Genomic DNA, 24710 nt, shown 5'->3' on the forward strand with positions numbered 1-24710 from the left:
TTCTTCCAGATGCTTAAGAAGTAAATAAAAATGGATGTATTGTATAAAATTGTCTTCCACATCTATTTACGATAAAGTAATAAGATGTGGACGCTCCAAATAATGATAGTAATGATGGTGGCAATGCTGTCAAAGGTAGCTAATAGCTTTGAGCACTCACTCTGGGTCAGCTCTTGTTCTAATTATTTTCTGTATATATAGTCAGCATCCATGGGTTCCACATCATGGATTCAACCATCCACAAATCAAAAATATTCAGAAGAGGCAGGGCACCATGGCCGATGCCTGTAATCCCAGCACTTTGGGAGGCCGAGGCAGGTAGATCACCTGAGGTCAGGAGTTCGAGACCAGCCTGGCCAACATGGTGAAACACCATCTCTACTAAAAATACAAAAATTAGCCAGGCATGGTGGCGCACCCCTGGGCGACAAGAGCAAAACTCTGTCTCAAAAAAAAATATATATATATATATATATATGTGTATATATATATGTATATATATATATATATGTGTGTATATATATGTATATATATATATGTGTATATATGTGTATATATATATGTGTATATATGTGTATATATATATATGTGTATATATATATACAGAAGAAAAAAATTACAAAAAGCAAAACTTCAATTTGTATGTGCTGAGTACTACATTGAATCCATGCGAATGAAGTGATATGTAGTTATTATAGGTAATCTAGAGATTATTTAAAGTATACAGGAGGGTGTGCATAGGTTATATGCAAAAATTATGCCATTTTATATAAGCAGCTTCCATGGATTTTGGTATCTATGGGAGGTCTTAGAAAAAAAACCCCACAGATACTGAGTGATGACTATTTATAAAATTTAATATTCAATCCTATGAAGTAGGTGCTATCATTCTCATTTCCTAGATGAGAAAACAGACAGAGATATTAAGAAATCAACCAAGGCAACAGCAAGAGATCTAGGATTAATACTCAGGGAGCCTGGCTCCACAGCCTGTGTTCTCAGCTAATATATTATATTGCCTTCAAAAACAAAAGTTCCTCTGTTGGTAAAATGAAATACACTAATCACAGGATTTTAGATGACTGACACTTCTAATTTGGCTTTAAATCTAGGTTATAGATAAAACCATTGGCTAAGACATTCTCTCTTTTATTTTTTGGTATGTTTCTACCTTAGAAATTGCTCTGAGGCTCTAGTCATAAGAGATAAATCTATCTACTATTGCTACTTACAAACTGCTAAATATTGTTTCTGTAGCAAGTAATAGCAAACTAAACACAAGCTAACCCCTAAAAGTGAATAATTCACTACACTTTTCCTATAATATATACAATCTTGTAAAGTATTAAAAGATTCCAAAGGGAAGTTATCTTGAACTCATCAACTAAAAATATTCAGAGATTAAAGTACTGTAAATGAACGTTCTCCCCTAGCATAGACAGGAAAACAAATGCATACGCTTTTGGAAAACAATTATTATACCTGTTCTGTGCCAAAAACTAAACTAGGAACTTATGGATACAATAGTGAACCAAACGAAAATCCCTACTATCATGGAGTTTAAGTTATGTGGGGAGAGGGGTGAGGAAAAGACAGACAATATATAAAATAAGTAAAAAAATATGTAAAGTGGTGATAAATGCCAAGGGAAAAAAGAAAGCAGGGAAAGGGTATAGGACACATTGAGACAAGGAAGATGGAGGTGAGTGGTTTATATTTCAAACAAAGTGATCGGAGAAGGCTTCCACTGAGAAGGACATTAGTCAAAGACCTGAAGGGAGTGAGAGAGCAAATCATGTATGTTTGGAACAAAGGCCCTGAAACAGGAGCGAGCTTCCAGTGCTTGAAGAAGGAAGTCAATGTGGCTGCAGCAGAGTAGAAGATTCAGAGAAAAGCAGAGGAAGTCAGAGATGGGAGTGGGGAGTAAGGAGGACAGATCATATTTGGCTTGTTCGTCTGAGTGAGTTGAGAAACTACTGGGTTTTGAATGAATTAATGAACTGATTTGCTGCACATTCTAGCTTCAGTCTGGAGAGACAAGGCAGACGCACGGGACCAGCCATAAGACTCCAACAATAATATAAATGAGAAACGATGCTGTTCTGCACTAGGCTGGCAGTGACAAAAGTGGTGAGATGTGGTCATATTCTGGATTTATTTTGAAGGTAGAGTCCATAGCCAACAGGACTTAGAGATAGATTTAATGATGATTGTGAGAGAGAGAAAAGAATTCAAGCCCGATGGTTTCCAGTTTAAGCAACAGGAGGATGGGGAAGACTGAGGGAGGAGAAAGTTTGAAAAATATCCATAGCTCAATTTTGGACTTAGGTTTGAGATGCTTATGAGACATCCAAAGAAACCCCTAAAAAGTAGGCAGCTGGATTCTTGAGTCTAGAGGTTGGAGAAGCAGTTCAAGCAAGGAGTATAAGTTTGAAAGTAATCATTTTGGCCAGGCCTGGTGGCTCACACCTGTAATCCCAGCACTTTGGGAGGCTGGGGTGGGTGGATCACCTGAGGTCAGGAGTTCGAGACCAGCCTGACCAACATGGTGAAATCCTGTCTCTACTAAAAAATATGCAAAAATTAGCCGGGCGTGGTGGTGTACCCCTGTAATCCCAGCTACTCGGGAGGCTGAGGCAGGAGAATCGCCTGAACCTGAGAAGGGGAGGTTGCAGTGAGCTGAGATCTCACCATTGTACTCCAGCCTGGGCAGCAAGAGCAAAACTGTCTCGGAAAAAAAAAAAAAGAAGAAAAGCTGGGTGTGGTGGCTCACACCTATAATCCCAGCACTTTGGGAGGCCAAGGCGGGCAGATCACCTGAGGTCAGGAGTTCGAGACCAGCCTGGCCAACATGGTGAAACCCCGTCTCTACTAAAAATACAAAATTAGCTGGGCGTGGTGGCGTATGCCTGCAATCCCAGCTACTCGGGAGGCTGAGGCAGGAGAATCACTTGAACCCAGGTGGCGGAGGTTGTGGTGAGCTGAGATAGCGCCACTGCACTCCAGCCTGGGCAACAAGAGAGAAACTCCATCTCAAAGAAAAAAAAAAAAAGAAAGTAATCATTTTATATCTGTATCTACATAAAATATTTAACTTTTAGATTAAGTTCCATATTAGGCAGAATATGTTCACTACAGTTTATCTCTTGCATTGATTACAACTGAAAACACTGGATATAAAAATAAAAAAAAAAAACTGCCTGAGGACTCTGAAAAGTAAATAAAAGCAGGGGGATTATAGAGCAAGTCAAAACTTGGAGAAGCCACTGCATAAGGGTGAGGTCCTGGTTGTCTTTTTTTCTTTTTAGGCTCTCTCTCTCTCAACAGCTTTGCCCCAAGGTTGAGCACAGCCCTGGAACAGCATGGCAGCAGAAACAGCAAAAGTAGCTAAAACTCTAACAGAAACCCCATCTTCCTAACCAAAGGAACTAGGAAAAGAAATCTCTGCAGGCTGGAGAGTAAGGGAAGAAGTCCATAGTGGAGAGAGCCAGAGAAGAGGATCCCCTAATTCTGTGTATAGACCTGTACAAGTCTCAGGCTCACTCTGACATAGGCATACGTTTAGAGAGCTGAGCAAAGACTTTAACCACCACCCTCAGAAGGCAAGACAGAACTTATTGTCAGAACATACTGGCTTAAATGCTTGCTAAAACAAAAACATCAACATTCTCCAAAGGATCTATATAATAGGACATTCACCCTGTCCAGGATACAATCCAAAATTGTTTGCTATACAAAGAATCAGAAAATGTAACCAATACTCTCAAGGTAAAAGACAATCAACAGATGCAAAACCCAACAAAGCCCAGATTATGGAATTATTAAAGACTTTAAAACAGCTGTTAGAACTACAAGGTAAAGAAAGCCCACTAGAAATGAACAAAAAGATGTAAGCTCTCAGCAGAGAAATAGAAACTATAAAATGAACCAAATGGAAATTTTAGAACTGAAAATACAATATTTGAAATAGAAAACTCATTAGAATGGTTCATGAGTAGAAAGAACATGAAGGAAGAGTCAGTGAATTTAAAGATATATCAACATAAATTATCAAATGTGAAGAACAGAGAGAAAAGGGGATTCAAAGTGAACAGTTTCAGGGACCTATGGGACAATATCCAAAGGTCTAATATATGCATCATTGGAAGTCCAGAAGAAGAGGAGGAAAAAACTGGGACAGAACATACATTTAAAGAAATAATGGCTGAAAACTTGCCAAATTTGGTAAAAGTTTTGCATTTTCAGACTTAAGAAACTCAGAAAACACAACAGAGAATAAATTAAAAGAAAACCATGCCTAGACATTACACAGTCAAACTGCTAAAAATCTTGAGAATAGCTAGAGAAAAATGGCCCATCACATACAGAGAAACAATTTGAATGACCATGACTCCTCGTTAGAAACTATGGCGGTCAGAAGACTGGAACAACATGTTTTAAGTGCTAAAAGACCTGTCAACCTAGAATTCTATAATCAGCCCAGAGTTCCTTTAGGAATTAAGGTTAAGCAAAGACATTTTCAGTTGAAGGAAAACTAAGAGGATTCATCTCCAAAAGATCTGCTTTATAAAAAATGCTACAAAAAGTTCCTTAGGCTAAAGAAAATGATTACAGAGAAAAACTTGGGTGTTCAAGAACAAAGAGCAACAAAAAATGATAAATATCTGGATAAGTATAAAATACTTTTTCCCTCTTAGTATCTTTAAAATTATGTGTGACATTTTTACCCATGACATATAACAGACATCTAAGTGTATGACTGTTGAAAGCAAAACTTATAATATTATATATTGGGGTTTTCAATGTAAATAGATATAACACATATGACAATTATAACATAAGGGACAGTGTAGGGCAAAGGGGAGTCAGTGAATGGACCTATACGGTTGCAAGGCTTCTACATTTTATGTGAAGTGGTACAATATTAACTCAAAGGAGACGCTTAAGGGGGCATACTATAATTCTTATCGCAGTGGTTCTCAACTGGAAGAGTTTTTTTTTTTTTTTTTTTTTTTGAGATGGAGTCTCGCTCTGTCACCCAGGCTGGAGTGCAGTGGTATGATATCAGCTCCCTGCAAGCTCCGCCTCCCGGGTTCACGCCATTCTGCTGCCTCAGCCTCCCAAGTAGTTGGGACTACAGCGCCCAACACCACGCCCGGCTAATTTTTTGTATTTTTAGTAGAGAGGGGGTTTCACCGTGTTAGCCAGGATGGTCTCGATCTCCTGACCTCGTTATCTGCCCGCCTTGGCCTCCCAAAGTGCTGGGATTATAGGCCTCAGCCACCGCGCCCTGCCAACTGGGAGAGATTTTACCCCCCAGAAGACATTTGACAATATTTGAAGACATTTTATGGTTGTTACAACTGTGGGGGGTGGTGCTACTGGCATTTAGTAGATAAGAGGTAGGGATATTGCTGAATATCCTACCATGCACAAGCTGTATCACAAGAATGATAGAGCTCAAATGTCAATAGTGCCAAGGTTGATAAACCATGCTCTATAGCAACCACTGGGATAAACAAAGAAGAAAAAACAAAGAGATATGGTGAAAAAAACAATCGATAAGTTGAAATGGCATACTAAAAATATTTAAATAATGCAAAAGAAGTCAAGAGGAGGGGCACAGAGGAACAAAAATTACAGGGGACAAATAGAAAACAGATAATTAAATGACCAACCTAAATCCTACTATATCAATAATTACATTAATTATCTAAATAAATATTGTCTAACAGAAATATAATGCCCACACAATACTTTTAAATTTTCTAGTATATATTTTATTTAATATATACATTTTATATATATATAAAATATTTTCATTCAACATGTAATCAACATAAAAAAATTATCAGTGAGCCAGGTGGCTCATGCTTGCAACCCCAGCACTTTGGGAGGCTGAGGCGGGTGGATCACTTGAAGCCAGGAGTTTGAGAACAGCCCGCGCAACATGGTGAAACCCTGTCTCTACTAAAATTACAAAAATTAGCTGGGCATGGTAGCATGCACACCTGTAATACTCGGGAGGCTGAGGCACAAGAATTGCTTGAACCCAGGAGGCAGAAGTTGCAATGAGCCGAGATCACACCATTGCACTCCAGCCTGGGCGACAAAGCGAGACTCTGTCTCAAAAAAAAAAAAAAAATTATTAATGAAATACTTTACATTCTATTTTTCAATATTAAGTCTCCAAAACTCCATGTGTACTTCACACTTACAGCACACGTCAATTTGGACTAGCTACATTTCAAAGACTAAAGTATAGCTAGTGGCTGTCATTATCAGCACAGGTTTCAACACTCCAGTTAAAAGGCAGAAATCAACAAAGTAGATTTTAAAAAATACATTATCATGGCTGGGCGCAGTGGCTCACGCCTGTAATTCCAGCACTTTAGGAAGCCTAGGTGGGTGGATCACCTGAGGTCAGGAGTTTGAGACCAGCCTGGCCAACATGGTGAAACCCTCTCTCTACTAAAAATACAAAAATTAGCCAGGCGTGTTGGCGGGTGCCTGTAATCCCAGCTACACAGGAGGCTGAGGCAGGAGAATCACTTGAACCCAGGAGGTGGAGGTTGCATTGAGCTGAGATTGCACCACTGCACTCCAGCCTGGGCTACAGAGAGAGTCTCCGTCTCAGAAAAACGAAAAAACAAAAAAAAACTATTGCTTACATGCTGCCTATAAGAGATACACTTTAAATAAATTAACATAAATAGGTTGAAAGCAAATGAATAAAATCTCATGCAAAGAATAAGCATAAGAAAGATGGAGTAGCTATTTTGGTCAGATAAAAGAGCCTTCCAGACAAATAATATAATCATAATACAAATTATCTGGACACTCCATCATCTTAGTGTTGGTACTGCCTAATACCACAAGTTCTAAAACGTCCACTACCAAAACAGCTTACATTCACTTCCCACAGTGTGGCAGAGCCAACGTTAAGGGAAAAGTGAATAGTGAATTCTTTTATCTAACGGTCAAAGTGAAGTTTTCTCAGTGAAATTTACTGAATTAATCTGCCCTATTCAAAGATGTTACCTTCTGGACAGAGTCCCAGTGCTTCATAAGTAAGGAGTTCGTTGGTAGAAAAGCAATCGTGAAGTTCTATTACGTCAATATCATTTGGTGTCAGGCCAGATTTCTCATAGCATTTTCTTGCAGCTTCTTTACTCATATCAAAGCCAACCTAAAACAAAAACCATATATAAATAAAGGGCACCAAAACTGGGCCTTTTAAACAAGTATTTTAAGAGATTAATAGATGCATAACCTTAACAACTGATAATTGACCACATATATTAAATTCTTGCCCAGGTGCATTGGCTCATGCCTATAATCCAAGCACTTTGGGAAGCTGAGGCAGGAGGATCGCTTGAGCCCAGGAGTTTGAGACCAGCCTGGGCAACAATGGAAGATCCTGTCTCTACAAATAATTTAAAAATTAGCCTGGCGTGGTAGTATGTGCCTGTGGTCCCAGATACTCGGGAGGCTGAGCTGGGAGGATCGTTTGAGCACAGGAGGTCAAGGCTGCAGGGAACCAGGATCACCCCACTGAATTCCAGCCTGGATGAAAGAGCAAGATTCTGTCTCAAAAAAGAAACAAAAAAAGAAGAGAAGAAGAAAAGAAAGAAAGAGAGGAAAGGGAAAGGGAAAGAAAGGGAGGAAGGAAGGGAGGGAGGGAAGGAGGGTCAGTCAATTGATTCTATATTACACAGAAAGTCTAAATAAAATAACATCTAGGATAAGGATGTACATATTCAATTTTGTACTAAAAAATGACAGAATTTTTAAATAAAATATATAAAAATGACCTAGAATTCCTCAGAGCATATCTTGTGCTAAGTTACAAAACTTCTGTCAAACTACAATGTATAGTTGTGATAAACAAGTTGAAGACATTTATTACCAGATCATTATGAGTCAGATACACTGAAAAATATGGGAGAATTTCTATATAAAATGACACAATCTTCTTTTAGAAGATCATCTAGGATTCAAACCATTTTTCCAAAGTCCATGTTCTTAACATGTTTTTCGCCTCAAATAATAAAATAACTTTTCTTCAAGGAATAAAACCGTGAGGCCAGGCGTGGTGGCTCATGCCTGTAATCCCAGCACTTTGGCACTTTGGGAGGCCGAGGCAGGTGAATCGCTTGAGTCCAGGAGTTCAAGACCAGTCTGGGTAACATGGCAAAATCGTGTCTTTACAAAAAAAAAAAAAATACAAAAATTTAGCCAGATGTGGTGGCACATGCCTGTAGTCCCACTTACTCGAGAGGCTGAAGTGGGAGGATTGCTTGAGCCTAGGAGGCAGAGGTTGCAGTGAGCTATGATCGCACCACCACGCTCCAGCCTGGGCAACAAAGCAAGATCCTGTCTCAAAGAGAAAAAGAAAAAGAAATAAAACTGTGGTATAATGAAAAATGTACTATAACCAGGAAACCTAAATATAAATTCCACCTCTGCCACAACCTAACTGTGATCTTGGGCAGTTACAAAAACATTTTCCAGTTCACAGTGTTGTTGTAAAATCATTTGTAAACTATAATTTAGCAGGCAATTTTGTGTATTGTGTGTATGTCTTCAAATATTCAACTAACTCTAGGTCTGAATTTTCATCTTTTTTACTTTTTCCGTTTTGTACTCAATCTTTAATCAGAATTTTTAAAGTGCTGAGGGTCAAGAAAGTTCATTAAAATCATCTTTGTGGCAGTGTGTGGTGATTCACGCCTGTAATCCCAGCACTTTGGAAGGCTGAGGCAGGTGGATCACTTGAGCCAGGAATTCAAGACCAGCCTGGGAAACATGGCAAAACTGTGTCTCTACAAAAAATACAAACATTAGCCGGCAGTCGTGGCATGTGCCTGTAGTCCCAGCCACTTGGGAGGCTGAAGTGGGAGGATTGATTGAGCCTGGGATGTGGAAGCTATAGTAAGCTGAGATCGCACTACTGCACTGCAGCCTGAGTGACAGAGTAAGACCCTGTTGAAAGAAAGAAAAGAAAAGAAAGAACAACAAAACAAAACAATCATTTTTCCCTTAACTCTGTAAGATTGGAGTTCTAGGCATAGTCAACTTAAAATAATGACAAATAGCATGTCTAGTTAATTAAAAGTTATTATATAATAATGCATGGCTCCATCACAAGAATCATGAGACTCCATCTTAAAAATAAAAATAACAAATAGAATCTCAGACATACCATTTTAATAATGCTTTTTTCTTCAAATGAGCTTGGCAAATCAGTCATCATTTCTTGTGCCAAAATTTCCACAGCTTTGGATTGCAGGCCATACTTCTGTAAAAATGCTTCACTGGCCAAAATTGCTGCTGCAGCGCCATCTGAAGTGGGACTAAGAGGAAGTAAAAATAATTCTCCACACCCAGTAGCACCTGATCGGAGGATTTCAGACTAGGAGTTACTTCTATGTGAAAGGAAAGGCCAAATATGCTTGCTGGTCAGTGGATTGTCTTCTTTGTGATATCTACAGTTGTAAATCACACATGCTTCCCACCTGAGGACTGAACCTCTATCAAGAACTTAAATGTTGTCAATCACTACTTGGAATCTAAGAGTCCCAAAAAGTTCTTTTTTTTTTTTTTTTTTTTTTTTTGAGATGGAGTTTCGCTCTTGTTGCCTAGGCTGGAGTGTAATGGTGTGATCTTGGCTCATTGCAACTGCAACCTCCTCCTCCCCGGTTCAAGTGATTCTTCTGCCTCAGCCTCCTGAGTAGCTGAGATTACAGGCATGCGCTACCATGCCTGGCTAATTTTGTATTTTTAGTAGAGACGGAGTTTCTCCATGTTGGTCAGGTTGGTCTCGAACTCCCAACCTCAGGTGATCCGCCCGCCTCGGCCTTCCAATGTGCTGGGATTACAGGCGTGAGCTACCGCGCCCAGCCCCAAAAAGTTCTTATTGCAAAGAATTACCAATTTGCCTCTGGAGATGCATAAGGCATCTTCTGAGGAGTAAGTCCAAAAGGTTATTCCTATCCTAATACAATAAAGATTCTACTACAGACCGCCCCAGCTCCAACTTTGCTATCTCCAAATAACTCAGTCCTGAAATCCTTTTGGAAACTGGGAAAAGATAGCTTGGGAATACTAAACCATCTGCTTTAGTTAAGACTCTCGAGATCTTAAACAGATCTTTTTCTTACAGCAAACTGTGATGGAAGGTAGCAAACACAAGAAGTCTTCTGGGAGTTCAGTTAGACTTTCTAAATGGGCAGACCCTCATATCACAACAAATAAAAGCTTACCCGACTTATTTCTTTCCATCCCGGCCTATATCTACAGGGCACAGCCAGGTGTTAACTAGGACACAGGCAGGAGCTAAGCAGTACTCACTCAATTTTCTAGGAGACAGATACTGTCAAGCACTTTGCAAGAAACAACTGTTATCATCATTAGAGCTATGAATTTTTCCTTGTTTTACTTTTACTCATAGCTACTATTATAGAGTAGAATTTCCTGTAGTAGAAGTACATAGCAGGGAAAACAAAATGCTTTGGGCTCCACTGGCCCCCAAGCCACAGTTTAATGAATAAATACAATTGCAATCACCAAAGTAGGTAGAAGTCCTGCAAGAAGAAGTAAAACACATCATTTTCCAAGAGAAGAGACAGTCTGTCTCTAGGCAGGAGTAAGAAGTAGGGTACTCTAGTGAAGTGACCCATAGTGGGGACGGCACTGGGAGGAGTTCTGTGAAAGCTCCGCCCAGTTGCAGAGCCTAAGGTTTAACCACAGGGGGGTGGCAGGAAGGGCAGCAGTTACTTCCCTCATTAAATGTTAAAATATATTTTTCTTACCAACATTGTAAGATAGTCAAAAAATCAAAAACTTCTTTAGATGCCATCACTTCGTCTAAACTGTATTCATCTTGGAACTGGGAATACCTAAATACAAAATAAATATTAGTTACAGAATGTGAGATAGCAACTGTAATTTTTGTTGCAGAGTAAGAAACAGAATAATATGTAAATATTATTTTCACAACCAGAAGACAGATTTTTATGAATAGCCATAAATGTCATCTGAATTGACCTTTTAAAAAATCCTAACTCTAAAATACAGTATGTTTTATTTTTTTAAATTTGGTCTTTGTCCTGGGTTCCTGGCTTGGAGCTTCCAAAGCCCTTGGAATTTCCTGAATGATAGAAGTGTCTTTGTTATGCTAATGAGGTCACTTATGGTGGGCCTTGTTATCTTGAAAATGGGAGACTGACCACCAAAAGACCAACCATGTGACTACAGAGTTGAGACTTTTGAGCCAGCTCAACCTCTGAGAAGAAAAGGAAGGCTGGAGATTGAGTTCAGTTATGTGGCCAGTGATTTAATCTAGCATGCCGACATAATGAAGCCCCAGTAAAAAATCTGGACATGGTGTTCAGCGGGGCTTCCTGATTGGTGCACATCTTGATGTATCCGGAGGATGACATGCCCTGACTCCATAGGGAAAAGACAAGAAAGCTTTGCTTGGGATGCTCCCAGACCTCACTCTATATGCCTCTTCATTTGACTGTTTCTGATTTATATCCTTTATAATAAAACTGTAATTTTAAGTACTTTCCTGAGTTCTGTAAGTTGTTCTAGTGAATTATTGAAACTGAGGGAGTCATGGGAGCCCCTGGATTTGTGGTTAGTTGGTCAAAATATGGGTGGCATGGGCTTCCCACTTGCAGCTAATGTCTGACGTATGAGCAGTCTTGTGGAGGACTGGGTCCTTAATTCATGGAGTTTGCATTAACTCCTAGGCGCTTCATGCCAGAATTGAGTTGCAATATACCCAGTTGGTGTTAGACCAGTTGGGGATTAAAACAGAATAACATATTTATGTTTCCTGGCAAATTAAAGAATACTAGTTCCTTAAAAGCAAAATCAAATCACCTGCAATTCAGCCAACTTTTGAGCCGATAATATTATACAAGTACATTAATTAAGGCTAATGGAGCTTTTAAATAAATGTACAATTAGCCAGGCATGGTGGTTCACACCTGTAACCCCAGCACTTTGGGAGGCCAAGTCAGGCAGATCACCTGAGGTCAGGAGTTCAAGACCAGCCTGGCCAACATGGCAAAAGCTCGTCTCAACTAAAAATACAGGCTGGGTGCGGTGGCTCACACCTGTAATCACAGCACTTTGGGAGGCAGAGGCAGGTGGATCACGAGGTCAAAGTTCAAGACCAGCCTGGCCAAGATGGTGAAACCCTGTCTCTACTAAAAATACAAAAATTAGCCAGGTGCTGTGGCAGGTGCCTGTAATCCCAGCTACTCAGGAGGCTGAGGCAGGAGAATCGCTTGAACCCAGGGCACAGAGGTTGCAGTGAGCCGAGATCATGCCACTGCATTCCAGCCTGGGTGACAGAGTGAGATGCCATCTAAAAATAATAATAATAATAATTAGCCGGGCATGGTGGCTCCTGTAGTCCCAGCTACTAGGGAGGTAGAGGTTGCAGGCAGCCGAGATCACGCCACTGCACTCCAGCCTGGATGACACAGCGAGGCTCTGTCTCAAAAAAAAGAAAAAGGGTCATTAGCCTAAATGATATTCTAAATATAAAGTGGCCAAAAACTGGAACTGAAAAGTTGTCAAAAGTTTACTTGCGTATAAGCCTTTTGTAAGAAAAAAATAAAACATTCTAGTTAAAATATTTGAGATCTTTGCATTTGCTTTTCAAGTATAAAGTTGCATATTATACAGTAGGATAACCCAGATTTTCATTATTTCATGTCTCTGAAATACTTACGGGTTATTAACTGAATGTTTATGATTTTTCCATCCAATTTTTGCAAAGTGTTCAATTTTTGTTCCTGTAAAGAAAGCAAACATCTACCAGTGGGTGAATGTTTTTCCGCTGCTTATTAACAAATCTTGCAATGGTACTCAGTGTTCTGCTAAATATCTCTATATTTTCCCTTTCATATATATCATCAGTATTAAAGACTTCAGCACTGTTCCCTCAAAAAAATTTTATTTATAATTAAATGTGGGCCTAATTAATGAACTGAATCAACTAATAGGCACATAAGATAAAAACAGTTGAAACTGATCTATTCTAATTAAAATAAGTAGAACCCAGTTTCAAAAACAAGAAACATGGTGGTTTTAAGGCAGGAGAACACTACAATTCCTCTAGGAGTCTGTCAAACACCCCAGTACGCTAGACTGAGAGAATTTTACACAACTCACACCCTCCAGGGCATGATAAGATATTTCATCTTCCTCCCTTTCCTTATGATAAAACAGAAAAGTTTTTAGAAGAGTTATATCCTGATAAGAAATATGTATGCCTTTTAAATTCCTTAACAGAAAATTTAAATAATCGTGTCAGGAAAACAAAAAAAAGTACAGTAATGAGGTAAAACACGCAAAAAAAATTTTTTTTACTACTTTTAAAAAGATAAAACTGAATAAAATATGCTTTGAATTCTCATTTGGTGCTGTAAAGGCCAAAGAAAAAAGAAAGCCACCAATTAGAGCTGATAATGTTATATTAATGGCACAGTAAAGTACAAAGTTCCCCATGTCTGTTTTATCTCTCTCTTCTCTATCAAGGAGGATGATCTTCAGAGCAAAAATGACATACATATAATTAAGCAAATCTTATCTCAATTCTAATAAAAAGAGAAGATAAATTCCACACTTGTGATCTTCTAACAATAAAAATAGTGATCAGGGCCAAGCGCGATGGCTCATGCCTGTAACCCCAGCATTTTGGGAAGCCGAGGTGGGTGGATCATTTGAGGTCAGGAGTTCAAGACCAGACTAGTCAACATGGTGAGACTCCGTCTCTAGTAAAACTACAAAAATTAGCCAGGCGTAGTAAAAACACAAAAATTAGCTAGGTATAGTGGCATACACCTGTCATCTCAGCTACTTGGGAGGCTGAGGCAGGAGAATCACTTGAACCCGGGAGACGGAGATTGCAGTGAGCCGAGATTGCGCCATTGCACTCCAGCCTAGGTGACAGCGTGAGACTCCATCTCAAAAAAGAATAGTGATCAGGAGGAGGCCAATATGGGTTCAATAAGAATAAGACAAGTCAAATTATGTGTTATCTTTTCGTGACTGAATTGACTATTAGATCAAAGAAAACATAGTATCTGGACAGCAGCAAGAAATTAACGAAATTTCTCAAAATATTTTGGACAAGATAAGGAAATATCGTACTGTGGGATTTTGGGGGGTTATTTTCATTTTTATCTTTTGGTGTTACCAAAAAAAAAAAGAGGGTTCTTCTGTCAAATAAGTTTAGACTATGGTTAAACAAAGCTAAACACGTCTTTACTGTAAGACATTTGGAGCCTTTACTATTGCACTATGTGCATTATGACCATCTAGAAGAGGATTAAAGTATGAAGCATTTCCCAATATTACACTCATGTGAAACAACAGGCATTAATTAATGCATTGACCTAGAGAAAAGTTTCTAGCACTAACTTCTAACCTCAGCTCTGGTCTTGTTAATATTTCTATTACAAAGTGAGTAAGAAAACTAGAGGCTCTCTCACCAAACCTAAAGCTGGAAGGGACTGCTATAATGTTGAATTTCAACAAGGTCTATCAATAGGATGGATCAGAATATAAATTAAACACTCAGTTCTATTCTTGAACTCCCACAACAACCTGCAAAAATGAGCAACAACTATGAGAAACCTCAAGCTCAGTGAGATTTCATAGTGTGATGTGACTAGCAGAATAGCTTACATGGGATCACAGTACAGCAATTAGACTGCTTATGGGTTATGAAACAAGTCTAATGAGAGCAGTTAAGAGAAGAAATTAAATATAGGGTCAGGCTGGCTTCAGATATTTGAAGGGCTACAAGGTAAAATAGGCTTTTTCTGTCATTCTCAGAAGACAAAAACAAGACCATGGATGCAAACCATAGGGTGAGAGATTTGGGTTCAACATGGAAAAGGGAATTGTAACAATTGGAATCTCCTAAAAATTGGGATTGGTGGCCTCAGTTGGTGACAAATTCCTTGTTTTAGGAAGTACACATGCTTTATTGTCTCTATTAGATTTGCAAGCAATCCATGCATAGATTGGTAGGAAGAAGGGTGGCTAAAACAGTAAAGTACTTGGCATGGTGTCTGACATAAGAGATGTTCAATAATGTTCGTATCTTTTCTTCCTTTTTTCGTAACATAGGATCTGATTAATCAATAAAAGACAGCATCCCCTTGAAAAATATTCTGCCAGTCACTTACATATTTATTAAGCCTGGCCACTGATGAAGGGCTTATTGACTACTGATTCTGAATTGCCAATTAAGATTTTTGGCTATTCAAAGGCTATGTCTTTATGTCAAACTATTTTAATATCCTATAATTTAATTATGAAACCACAAACTCGGCTGGTTCTACAAATGATTTAAACTACTATAAGCTTTCTTACATATTCATTTCTAGTGCACATTCAGAACACTCACAAACAGCAATTTTAAATAACAATTTAAATTATATAAAATTCTACAATTCATTTAGAAATCTGTCGAATGAAGAATAAAGAAACAATACCCCCAAATGATAGCCTCAGAAGCAAAAGTTTTTCACTGACCTTCTCCTACCCTCCTGTCTCTCAGGCCCATTCTCTCCTGAGGCTAACCATAGAAACTAGAATCCCTCTTCCCCAAGGCAGGTCATAGAAACCAGAACTCCTTTTCCCCAAAGCCAGTCATAAAACCTAGAAATATTACTTTAACTTCCTTCACTTTTCTGTGTAAAAAACTGGTCATAAAGAAATTATCTGACCTATCTTGTTTGACTGGGGGTCATAAGACCCCCATTCCAGAAACGGACCTGCCCCACGCCCAGAAGGAAGGAATGCATACTCAAAGAGGCCAAGAAGAACCTAGATGGACAGGCCTGGCTGGGTTTCTCCACTCAGTCTATTAGCATTAGATCATATGCTTTTTGTCCAATCATATTTCTATAGGGCTGTTCCATACTTTGTTGAACCTAAGCATAAAAATGGACAATTTCCCATTTCTTTGAGTCTTCATTCTGAATGTTCCCGTGTACACACGTTAAATAAATTTGTATGCCTTTTCTCCTGTTAATCTGCCTCATGTAAGTGATTTTCAGTGACCCTTCAGAGGGTCAAGGCCCTTGTTCCCTACAATGACATTTCCACTAAAATAGTGTACATTTATATTTCAAATTTTAGACTAGAAAACTGTCCAATTATTCTGAGCAATGTAAAACTTGAGAAAATATATACACTTAAAAACACACCAGTAACAGGATTTCCAGGTAATTGAGGAAAAATGGAGGCCACGTAAATCTGTGTCTCTCGGCCGGGAGCAGTGGCTCACGCCCGTAATCCCAGCACTTTGGGAGGCCGAGGCGGGTGGATCACGAGGTCGGGATATCGAGACCATCCTGGCTAACACGGTGAAACCCCGTCTCTACTAAAAATACAGAAAAATTAGCCAGGCGTGGTGGCGGGCATCTGTAGTCCCAGCTACTCGGGAGGCTGAGGCGGGAGAATGGCGTGAATCCGGGAGGCAGAGCTTGCAGTGAGCTGAGATCACGCCACTGCACTCCAGCCTGGGCAACAGACTGATACTCTGTCTCAAAAAAAAAAAAAAAAAAAAAAAAAAAATCTGTGTCTCTCTATAGCCTCTAAAACCAATACAGAATAACCAGAAAAAATAAAATAGCACAAATCATACTCTCAGCATAACTAGAAAATAGAAAATGCCAAATTTCAAATTATCTATAAGTTAAAAAAGAAAAAGAAAAAGAAAAGAAAAAATATATAAAACCAAATCCCAGCCAACAACTGCTCACGTTTCTACACAAACCTTTAAGGGTACAAGGGGAGGCTGAGGAAACTGTGCAGAGAAGAGGGGAGATAATGGCAGGCCAACAACTGCTCTAAACTACCAAGAAAAGAAAGACCTTCTCCCCAAGTATGAAAATACCAATAAAATATTCCTATAGATCAAACCATGACTATATGGAATGGGCTGAAAAACACAGGAGATCTGAGGTGGGAATCTTAAAGGTATAAGTTCTGAGAGGAAAAAAAAAAGCAAAATGAAAGGGCAAGGTCCCTTTTGGTGCAATTGAGTAGTGAAGGAGAAAAGCAGCATAAGAGGACATTTGTATGTAAGAGGACATTTGTATGGTGCAATTGAGTGGTGAAGGAGAAAAGCAGCAAAAGAAGACAAGGTACACCTGTAGTCCCAGCAACTCAGGACACTGAGACAGGAGTATTGCCTGAGCCCAGGGGTTTGTGGCTGTGGTGCACCATGATTGCACCTAAAAAGAGTCAGCCTGGGTAGTATTGCAAGACCCCATTCTACTACACTTACAGAAGAGGGAACCATAGAACTAAAAATCCCTTCAATCTACAAACAACACACTCAAATCACCAGGCAATAAAACTAGAAATTACTAATAAAATTAAAAGTCCACCTGGAAATTTAAAAAATATTTCCATGAAATAATTCTTGGGTAAAAAATGAAAATAGAAATGGAAATTATAGAAGTTGTCAGAAAATAATGATAATGAAAATACTACATATCAGAATCAATGTGATACATTTAACACAGTAATCAGGAAAATATATACCACTAACCATTTATTAATAAGAATAAATGAATGACATAAGGAATATTATTAAGCAGTAAAAAGGAATGAGGTCCTAATACATGCTATGACATGAATGAACAGTGAAAATATACTAACTTAAAGAAGCCAGTCACAAAAGGCCACTTTTTTTGTTTGTTTGTTTGTTTGTTTGTTTGAGATGGAGTCTAGCTCTGCCGCCCGGGCTGGAGTGCAGAGGTGCAATCTCAGCTCACTGCAACCTCCACCTCCCAGGCTCAAGCAGTTCTCCTGCCTCAGCCTCCCCAGTTGCTGGGATTACAGGCACACGCGACCACGCCCAGCTAATTTTTGTATTTTAGTAGAGATGGGGTTTCACCATGTTGGCCAGGCTGGTCTTGAACTCCAGACCTCAGGGGATCCCCCAACCTCAGCCTCCCAAAGTGCTGGGATTACAGGTGTGAGTCACTGTGCCTGGCCTTTTTAGAAAAAACAAACAAACAAACAAACAAAAACAGGGTCACACTCTGTCAACCAGGCTGGAATGCAGAGGTGCGACCTTGGCTTACTGCAGCCTCCTCCTTCCAGGCTCAAGCAGTCCTCCCACTTCAGCTTCCCAAGTAGCTGAGACTATAGGCATGTGCCACCACACCAGCTAACTTTTGTGTTTTTTGGAGAGATGAGGTTTCATCATGTTGCCCAGGCTGGTCTTGAACCCTGGGCTCAAGCGATCTACCTGCCTCAGCCTCCCAAAGTGCTGGGATTACAGGTGTGTACCACCATATCCAGAAAGGCCACATATTGATTATATTTGACTCTTGAACAATACAGGTTTAAGCTGCATGGGTCCACTATAAGGGGACTTTTTTCAATGACAGTTACATCAAGTATGCCTGCCTCTTCTGCCTCCTCTTCCACCTCTTCTGTCTCTGCCACCTGGGACAGCAAGACCAACCTTCCCCTTCCTCCTCAGCCTACACAACAAGAAAATGATGAAGAAGAAGAGCAACAAGGATGAAGATCTTTAAGATGATCATCTTCCACTTAATGAATAGTAACTATATTTTCTCTTCCTTATGATTTTAATAACATTTTCTTTTGTCTAGCTTACTTTATTATGAGCATAGTGTATAATATATGTAACATAAAAAATATGTGTAAATCAATTGTTTATGTTACCACTAAGGCTTCTGGTCAAGAGCAGGCTATTAGTTAAATTCGGGGAGAATCAAAAGTTATACATGAATTTCTGACTGTGCAGGTCAGTACCACTAAACCCCCTGTTGTTCAAGGGCCAACTGTACATTTATATAAAATGTCCAGAATAGGCAAATCCAAAGAAAAACAAAGTAGATGAGTGGCTGCCAGGAACTAGAAGAGGAGGTAATGGACTGCTAATGGGTACAGGGTTTCATTTTTGGTTAATGAAATGTTCTGAAATTAATCATGGTGATGGTCATGCAACTCTGTGAATATATTAAAAATCACTGAATTGTACACTTTAAAAGAGTAAATTATATGATATATGAATTATACCTCAATAAAGCTGTTATATTAACAAGAAATAAAATATTAAATTCTCCAAGTCAAAAAACTAAAAATAAGAATAAAGTAAACCAAAAGAAAGTACCAGGAAGATGAAGAAAAGAATGAAGGTAAAGAATAGAAAGAATAGACCTAATTAATCAAAATCCTGTTATTTTGAAAAATTTAACAAAAGAGACAAACTACCAGCTAATTTCATCAAGGGAAAAGGGAGAAACCATAAATGCACACAAAGAATAAATGACAAGAGAGGCCGGCATGGTGGCTAACACCTGTAATCTGGCACTTTGGGAGGCCGAGGCGGGCCGATCACCTGAGGTCAGGAGTTAAGAGACCAGCCTGACCAACATGGAGAAATGCCATCTCTACTAAAAACACAAAAAATTAGCCAGGCATGGTGGCACGCACCTGTAGCCTCAGTTACTCAGGAGGCTGGGGCAGGAGAATTGCTTGAACCCGGGAGGCAGAGTGTTACAGGCCAAAAGAGTGAGGGTCGTGACTGACTCAGTATACCACTGGAGGCTATATGAGCAAACAGGAAACCGGATGAAAGCAGGATGTTGGAAAACTGACAACTGCATCTGCTGCCAGAAGGGGTGCTGAGGGCAGTCACACCCCAAGCACAGTGTTCCTTGTGATTATCTATAGGAACATCAGAAACCTGTTGTACAAAGAAAGCAATTGTGTGTACCTGTGATAAATCAAGCAGCGGACCAACAGTTACCTCTGCCTCCCTGCTCTTTCTACCTAATAAATATGAAGGGCTGTAAAAGCTCAGGGTGCTTGTTCACTAGAAGCAAGGAGCCCCCTGACCCCTTCTTTCAAAACAGATCTTTCTGTCTTTCTCTTCATTTCTGCATTTGTCCCCCTTTGTTCAATCCCACAGCAACTGACAGCAACAGTGGAGGTTGCAGTGAGCCAAGATAGTGCCACTGCACTCCAGCCTGGGCAACAGAGCAAGACTCCATCTCAAAATAAACAAATGACAAGAGGAGAATATCATTGAAATAGAAATAAAAATTTACATTGTTAAAATACTACTTTTCAGACTTCTATACAAATTGATTTGAAAATCTAAATGACGTGGATAATTTCCTGGAGAACTACAGACTACCAAAATTGGCCCCATTGGATATAGAATGTTTAAACATTAAAAAAAAAAAAATAGATTACCAAGCCAAAAAGAAAGAACCAGGCCCAGATTATCTCACAAGGAATTCTACCAAACCTACAAAGCAGTTGGTTTCAAAGTTCCATAAATTGTTTCAGAGCATTAAAATAGCTTCCTATTTCTTTTTTTTTAATTGAGGAGTCCCAGTCTGTTGCCCAGGGTGGAGTGCAGTGGCACAATCTCGGCTCACTGCAACCTCCACCTCCCAGGTTCAACCGATTTTCCTGCCTCAGCCTCCTGAATAGCTGGGATTACAGGCGCCTGCCACCATGCCTGACTAATTTTTTTGTATTCTTAGTAGAGACAGGGTTTCACCATGCTGACCAGGCTGATCTCGAACTCCTGACCTCAGGTAATCCGTCCACCTTAGCCTCCCAAAGTGCTGGGATTACAGGCATGAGCCATCGCGCGTGGCTCCTATTTCTTTTTAAGACGGGGTCTTGTCCTGTCACCCAGGCTGGAGTACAATGGCATGATCTCGGCTCACTGCAACCTCCACCTCCCGGGTTGAAGTGATTCTCCTGCCTTAGCCTCCCAAATAGCTGGGATTACAGGTGCATGCCACCATGCCGGCTAATTTTTTTTTTTTTTTTTTGTATCTTTAGTAGAAATGGGGTTTCGCCATGTTGGCCAGGTTGGTCTCGAACTCCTGACCTCGTGATCTGCCTGCCTCTGCCTCCCAAAGTGCTGGGATTACAGGCATAAGCCACCACACCCAGCCCCTATTTCTTTAGTATAAAATTAACACCCAAACTTGATAACAATAAAGTATATATATATCACTTACAAATAATGATTTGAAATTACTAAATAAAATAATAGCAACAGAACCTAATTCCATGTTAAAAACAGCAATACACCATGATCAACCGGCATTTATTCCAGATATGCAAACTTGGTTTACTGTTAGGAATCCATTACTAAAATAGTCCAGCCATAGATCTAAGTGGGGAACATAATGCAATTATCTCCATAGATACTGGAAAAGCTACAAAATTCAATACCCATTCCTGGAAAAAAAAAAAACTCAAGAAAATAGACACTGACGGATACTTTTTCAACATATAATAGATATATCTACGTGCTTAACTCAGTACCTTACTTAAAACACCAAGATCAGGAACAGGACAAGGATGCTTACTGTCTTCCACTGCTACTTAACATTGTACTGGCCCGCCCGCCACCGGCGGAGGCCGAGGGACTGGGCGGGGGGCTCCTGCAGCGTCAGTGAAGAGTGAAGAGTTTTATACAGCATCTTCCGTGGGGTGGCAGTTTGGTGGATGGGGAAGCTACACTGAATTCCGACCTGGGAGACAAGCAATCTGCTTACAGCTTTGACGCCAAATAAACTGCAGCCCAGGTGCTCCGCAGATGCTGAAGAACCGCAATTAGTATCACTGATTTTATGGTGTGTGAAGGCCTTAGGCTGTGCTTTTGACTGCCGCCTGCCTTGGCCCCCCAAAGTGCGGAGATTGCAGCCTCTGCCCGGCCGCCACCCCGTCTGGGAAGTGAGGAGCGTCTCTGCCCGGCCGCCCATCGTCTGGGATGTGAGGAGCCCCTCTGCCTGGCTGCCCAGTCTGGAAAGTGAGGAGCGTCTCTGCCCAGCCGCCATCCCACCTGGGAAGTGAGGAGCGCCTCTTCCCGGCCGCCATCCCATCTAGGAAGTGAGGAGCGTCTCTGCCCGGCCGCCCATCGTCTGAGATGTGGGGAGCGCCTCTGCCCCGCCGCCCCGTCTGGGATGTGAGGCGCGCCTCGGCCAGGCCGCGACCCCGTCTGGGAGGTGAGGAGCGTCTCTGCCCGGCCGCCCTGTCTGAGAAGTGAGGAGACCTTCCGCCTGGCAACCGCCCCGTCTGAGAAGTGAGGAGCCCCACCGCCCGGCTGCCACCCCGTCTGGGAAGTGAGGAGCGTCTCCGCCCGGCAGCCACCACGTCCGGGAGGGAGGTGGGGGTCAGCCCCCCGCCAGGCCAGCGCCCCGTCCGGGAGGGAGGTGGGGGGTCAGCCCCCCGCCCGGCCAGCCGCCCTGTCCGGGAGGGAGGTGGGGGGCTCAGCCCCAAACCCAGCCAGCCGCCCCATCCGGGAGGTGAGGGGCGCCTCTGCCCGGCCGCCCCTACTGGGAAGTGAGGAGCCCCTCTGCCCGGCCAGCCGCCCCGTCCAGGAGGGAGGTGGGGGGGTCAGCCCCCCGCCCGGCCAGCCGCCCCATCTGGGAGGGAGGTGGGGGGCTCAGCCCCCCGCCCGGCCAGCCACCCCGTCCGGGAGGTGAGGGGCGCCTCTGCCCGGCCGCCCCTACTGGGAAGTGAGGAGCCCCTCTGCCCGGCCAGCCGCCCCGTCTGGGAGGGAGGTGGGGGGGTCAGCCCCCCGCCCGGCCAGCCGCCCCATCCGGGAGGGAGGTGGGGGGGTCAGCCCCCTGCCCGGCCAGCCGCCCCGTCCGGGAGGGAGGTGGGGGGCTCAGCCCCCCGCCCGGCCAGCCACCCCGTCCGGGAGGGAGGTTGGGGGGTCAGCCCCCCACCCAGCCAGCCACCCTGTCCAGGAGGTGAGGGGCGCCTCTGCCCGGCCGCCCCTACTGGGAAGTGAGGAGCCCCTCTGCCCGGCCAGCCGCCCCGTCCGGGAGGGAGGTAGGGGGGTCAGCCCCCTGCCCGGCCAGCCGCCCCGTCCGGGAGGGAGGTTGGGGGGTCAGCCCCCCGCCCGGCCAGCCGCCCCGTCCGGGAGGTGAGGGGCGCCTCTGCCCGGCCGCCCCTACTGGGAAGTGAGGAGCCCCTCTGCCTGGCCAGCCGCCCCGTCCGGGAGGGAGGTGGGGGGCTCAGCCCCCCACCCGGCCAGCCGCCCCGTCCGGGAGGGAGGTTGGGGGGTCAGCCCCCCGCCCGGCCAGCCGCCCCGTCCGGGAGGGAGGTGGGGGGGTCAGCCCCCCACCCGGCCAGCCGCCTCGTCCGGGAGGTGAGGGGCGCCTCTGCCCGGCCGCCCCTACTGGGAAGTGAGGAGCCCCTCTGCCCGGCCAGCCGCCCCGTCCGGGAGGGAGGTGGGGGGGTCAGCCCCCCGCCCGGCCAGCCACCCCATCCGGGAGGGAGGTGGGGGGGTCAGCCCCCCGCCCGGCCAGCCGCCCCGTCCGGGAGGGAGGTGGGGGGGGTCAGCCCCCCGCCCGGCCAGCCGCCCCGTCCGGGAGGGAGGTGGGGGGGTCAGCCCCCCACCTGGCCAGCCGCCCCGTCCGGGTGGTGAGGGGCGCCTCTGCCTGGCCGCCCCTACTGGGAAGTGAGGAGCCCCTCTGCCCGGCCAGCCGCCCCGTCCGGGAGGGAGGTGGGGGGGTCAGCCCCCCGCCCGGCCAGCCGCCCCATCCGGGAGGGAGGTGGAGGGGTCAGCCCCCCGCCCGGCCAGCCGCCCCGTCCGGGAGGGAGGTGGGGGGCTCAGCCCCCCACCCGGCCAGCCACCCCATCCGGGAGGTGAGGGGCGCCTCTGCCCGGCCGCCCCTACTGGGAAGTGAGGAGCCCCTCTGCCTGGCCAGCCGCCCCGTCCGGGAGGGAGGTGGGGGGCTCAGCCCCCCGCCCGGCCAGCCGCCCCGTCTGGGAGGGAGGTGGGGGGGTCAGCCCCCCACCCGGCCAGCCGCCTCGTCCGGGAGGTGAGGGGCGCCTCTGCCCGGCCGCCCCTACTGGGAAGTGAGGAGCCCCTCTGCCCGGCCACCACCCCGTCTGGGAGGTGTACCCAACAGCTCATTGAGAACGGGCCATGATGACAATGGCGGTTTTGTGGAATAGAAAGAAGGGGGAAAGGTGGCGAAAAGATTGAGAAATCTGATGGTTGCCATGTCTGTGTAGAAAGAGGTAGACATGGGAGACTTTTCATTTTGTTCTGTGCTAAGAAAAATTCTTCTGCCTTGGGATCATGTTGATCTGTGACCTTGCCCCCAACCCTGTGCTCTCTGAAACATGTGCTGTGTCCACTCAGGGTTGAATGGATTAAGGGTGGTGCAAGATGTGCTTTGTTAAACAGATGCTTGAAGGCAGCATGCTCGTTAAGAGTCATCACCACTCCCTAATCTCAAGTACCCAGGAACACAAACACTGGGGAGGGCCGCAGGGTCCTCTGCCTAGGAAAACCAGAGACCTTTGTTCACTTGTTTATCTGCTGACCTTCCCTCCACTATTGTCCTGTGACCCTGCCAGATCCCCCTCTGCGAGAAACACCCAAGAATGATCAATAAAAAAAAAAAAAAAAAAATTGTACTGATGGTATTTGCAAATACAATTAGATAAGTCAGTTCAAATATTACAATGAGAAAAGAAGTAGTAAAACCATCTCTTTTTGTAGATGATATAATATAGCTGCATATGTGGAAACCCCTATAAGTAAAATCAATAATAAAACTCAAAAATTAAAAACTTCAGTGAGATAGCAAGTCATAAGATTAATATATAAAACTCAATAGCTGGCCAGGTATGTG

The 24710-nt window shown here is 43.2% G+C and overlaps 1 protein-coding gene across 3 annotated transcripts in view; it reads right to left on the bottom strand.

Annotated features, from left to right (window-relative positions):
* Nucleotides 1-24710, bottom strand: part of SCP2 (sterol carrier protein 2) — a 127722-nt gene that overhangs the window by 64574 nt on the left and 38438 nt on the right. For all 3 annotated transcript variants that reach the window (XM_016918530.4, XM_513413.8, XM_024345852.3), the window contains exons 7-10: nt 12752-12815; nt 10815-10901; nt 9206-9356; nt 7042-7189 (exon numbers count right to left, since the gene is read on the bottom strand). In XM_016918530.4, coding sequence (XP_016774019.1) covers nt 7042-7189; nt 9206-9356; nt 10815-10901; nt 12752-12815 — 450 coding nt within the window. The remainder of the gene's footprint in view (nt 1-7041; nt 7190-9205; nt 9357-10814; nt 10902-12751; nt 12816-24710) is intronic.

This window comes from Pan troglodytes, chromosome 1 (genome assembly GCF_028858775.2).
Source record: "Pan troglodytes isolate AG18354 chromosome 1, NHGRI_mPanTro3-v2.0_pri, whole genome shotgun sequence".
NCBI classification, from domain to species: Eukaryota; Metazoa; Chordata; class Mammalia; order Primates; family Hominidae; genus Pan; species Pan troglodytes.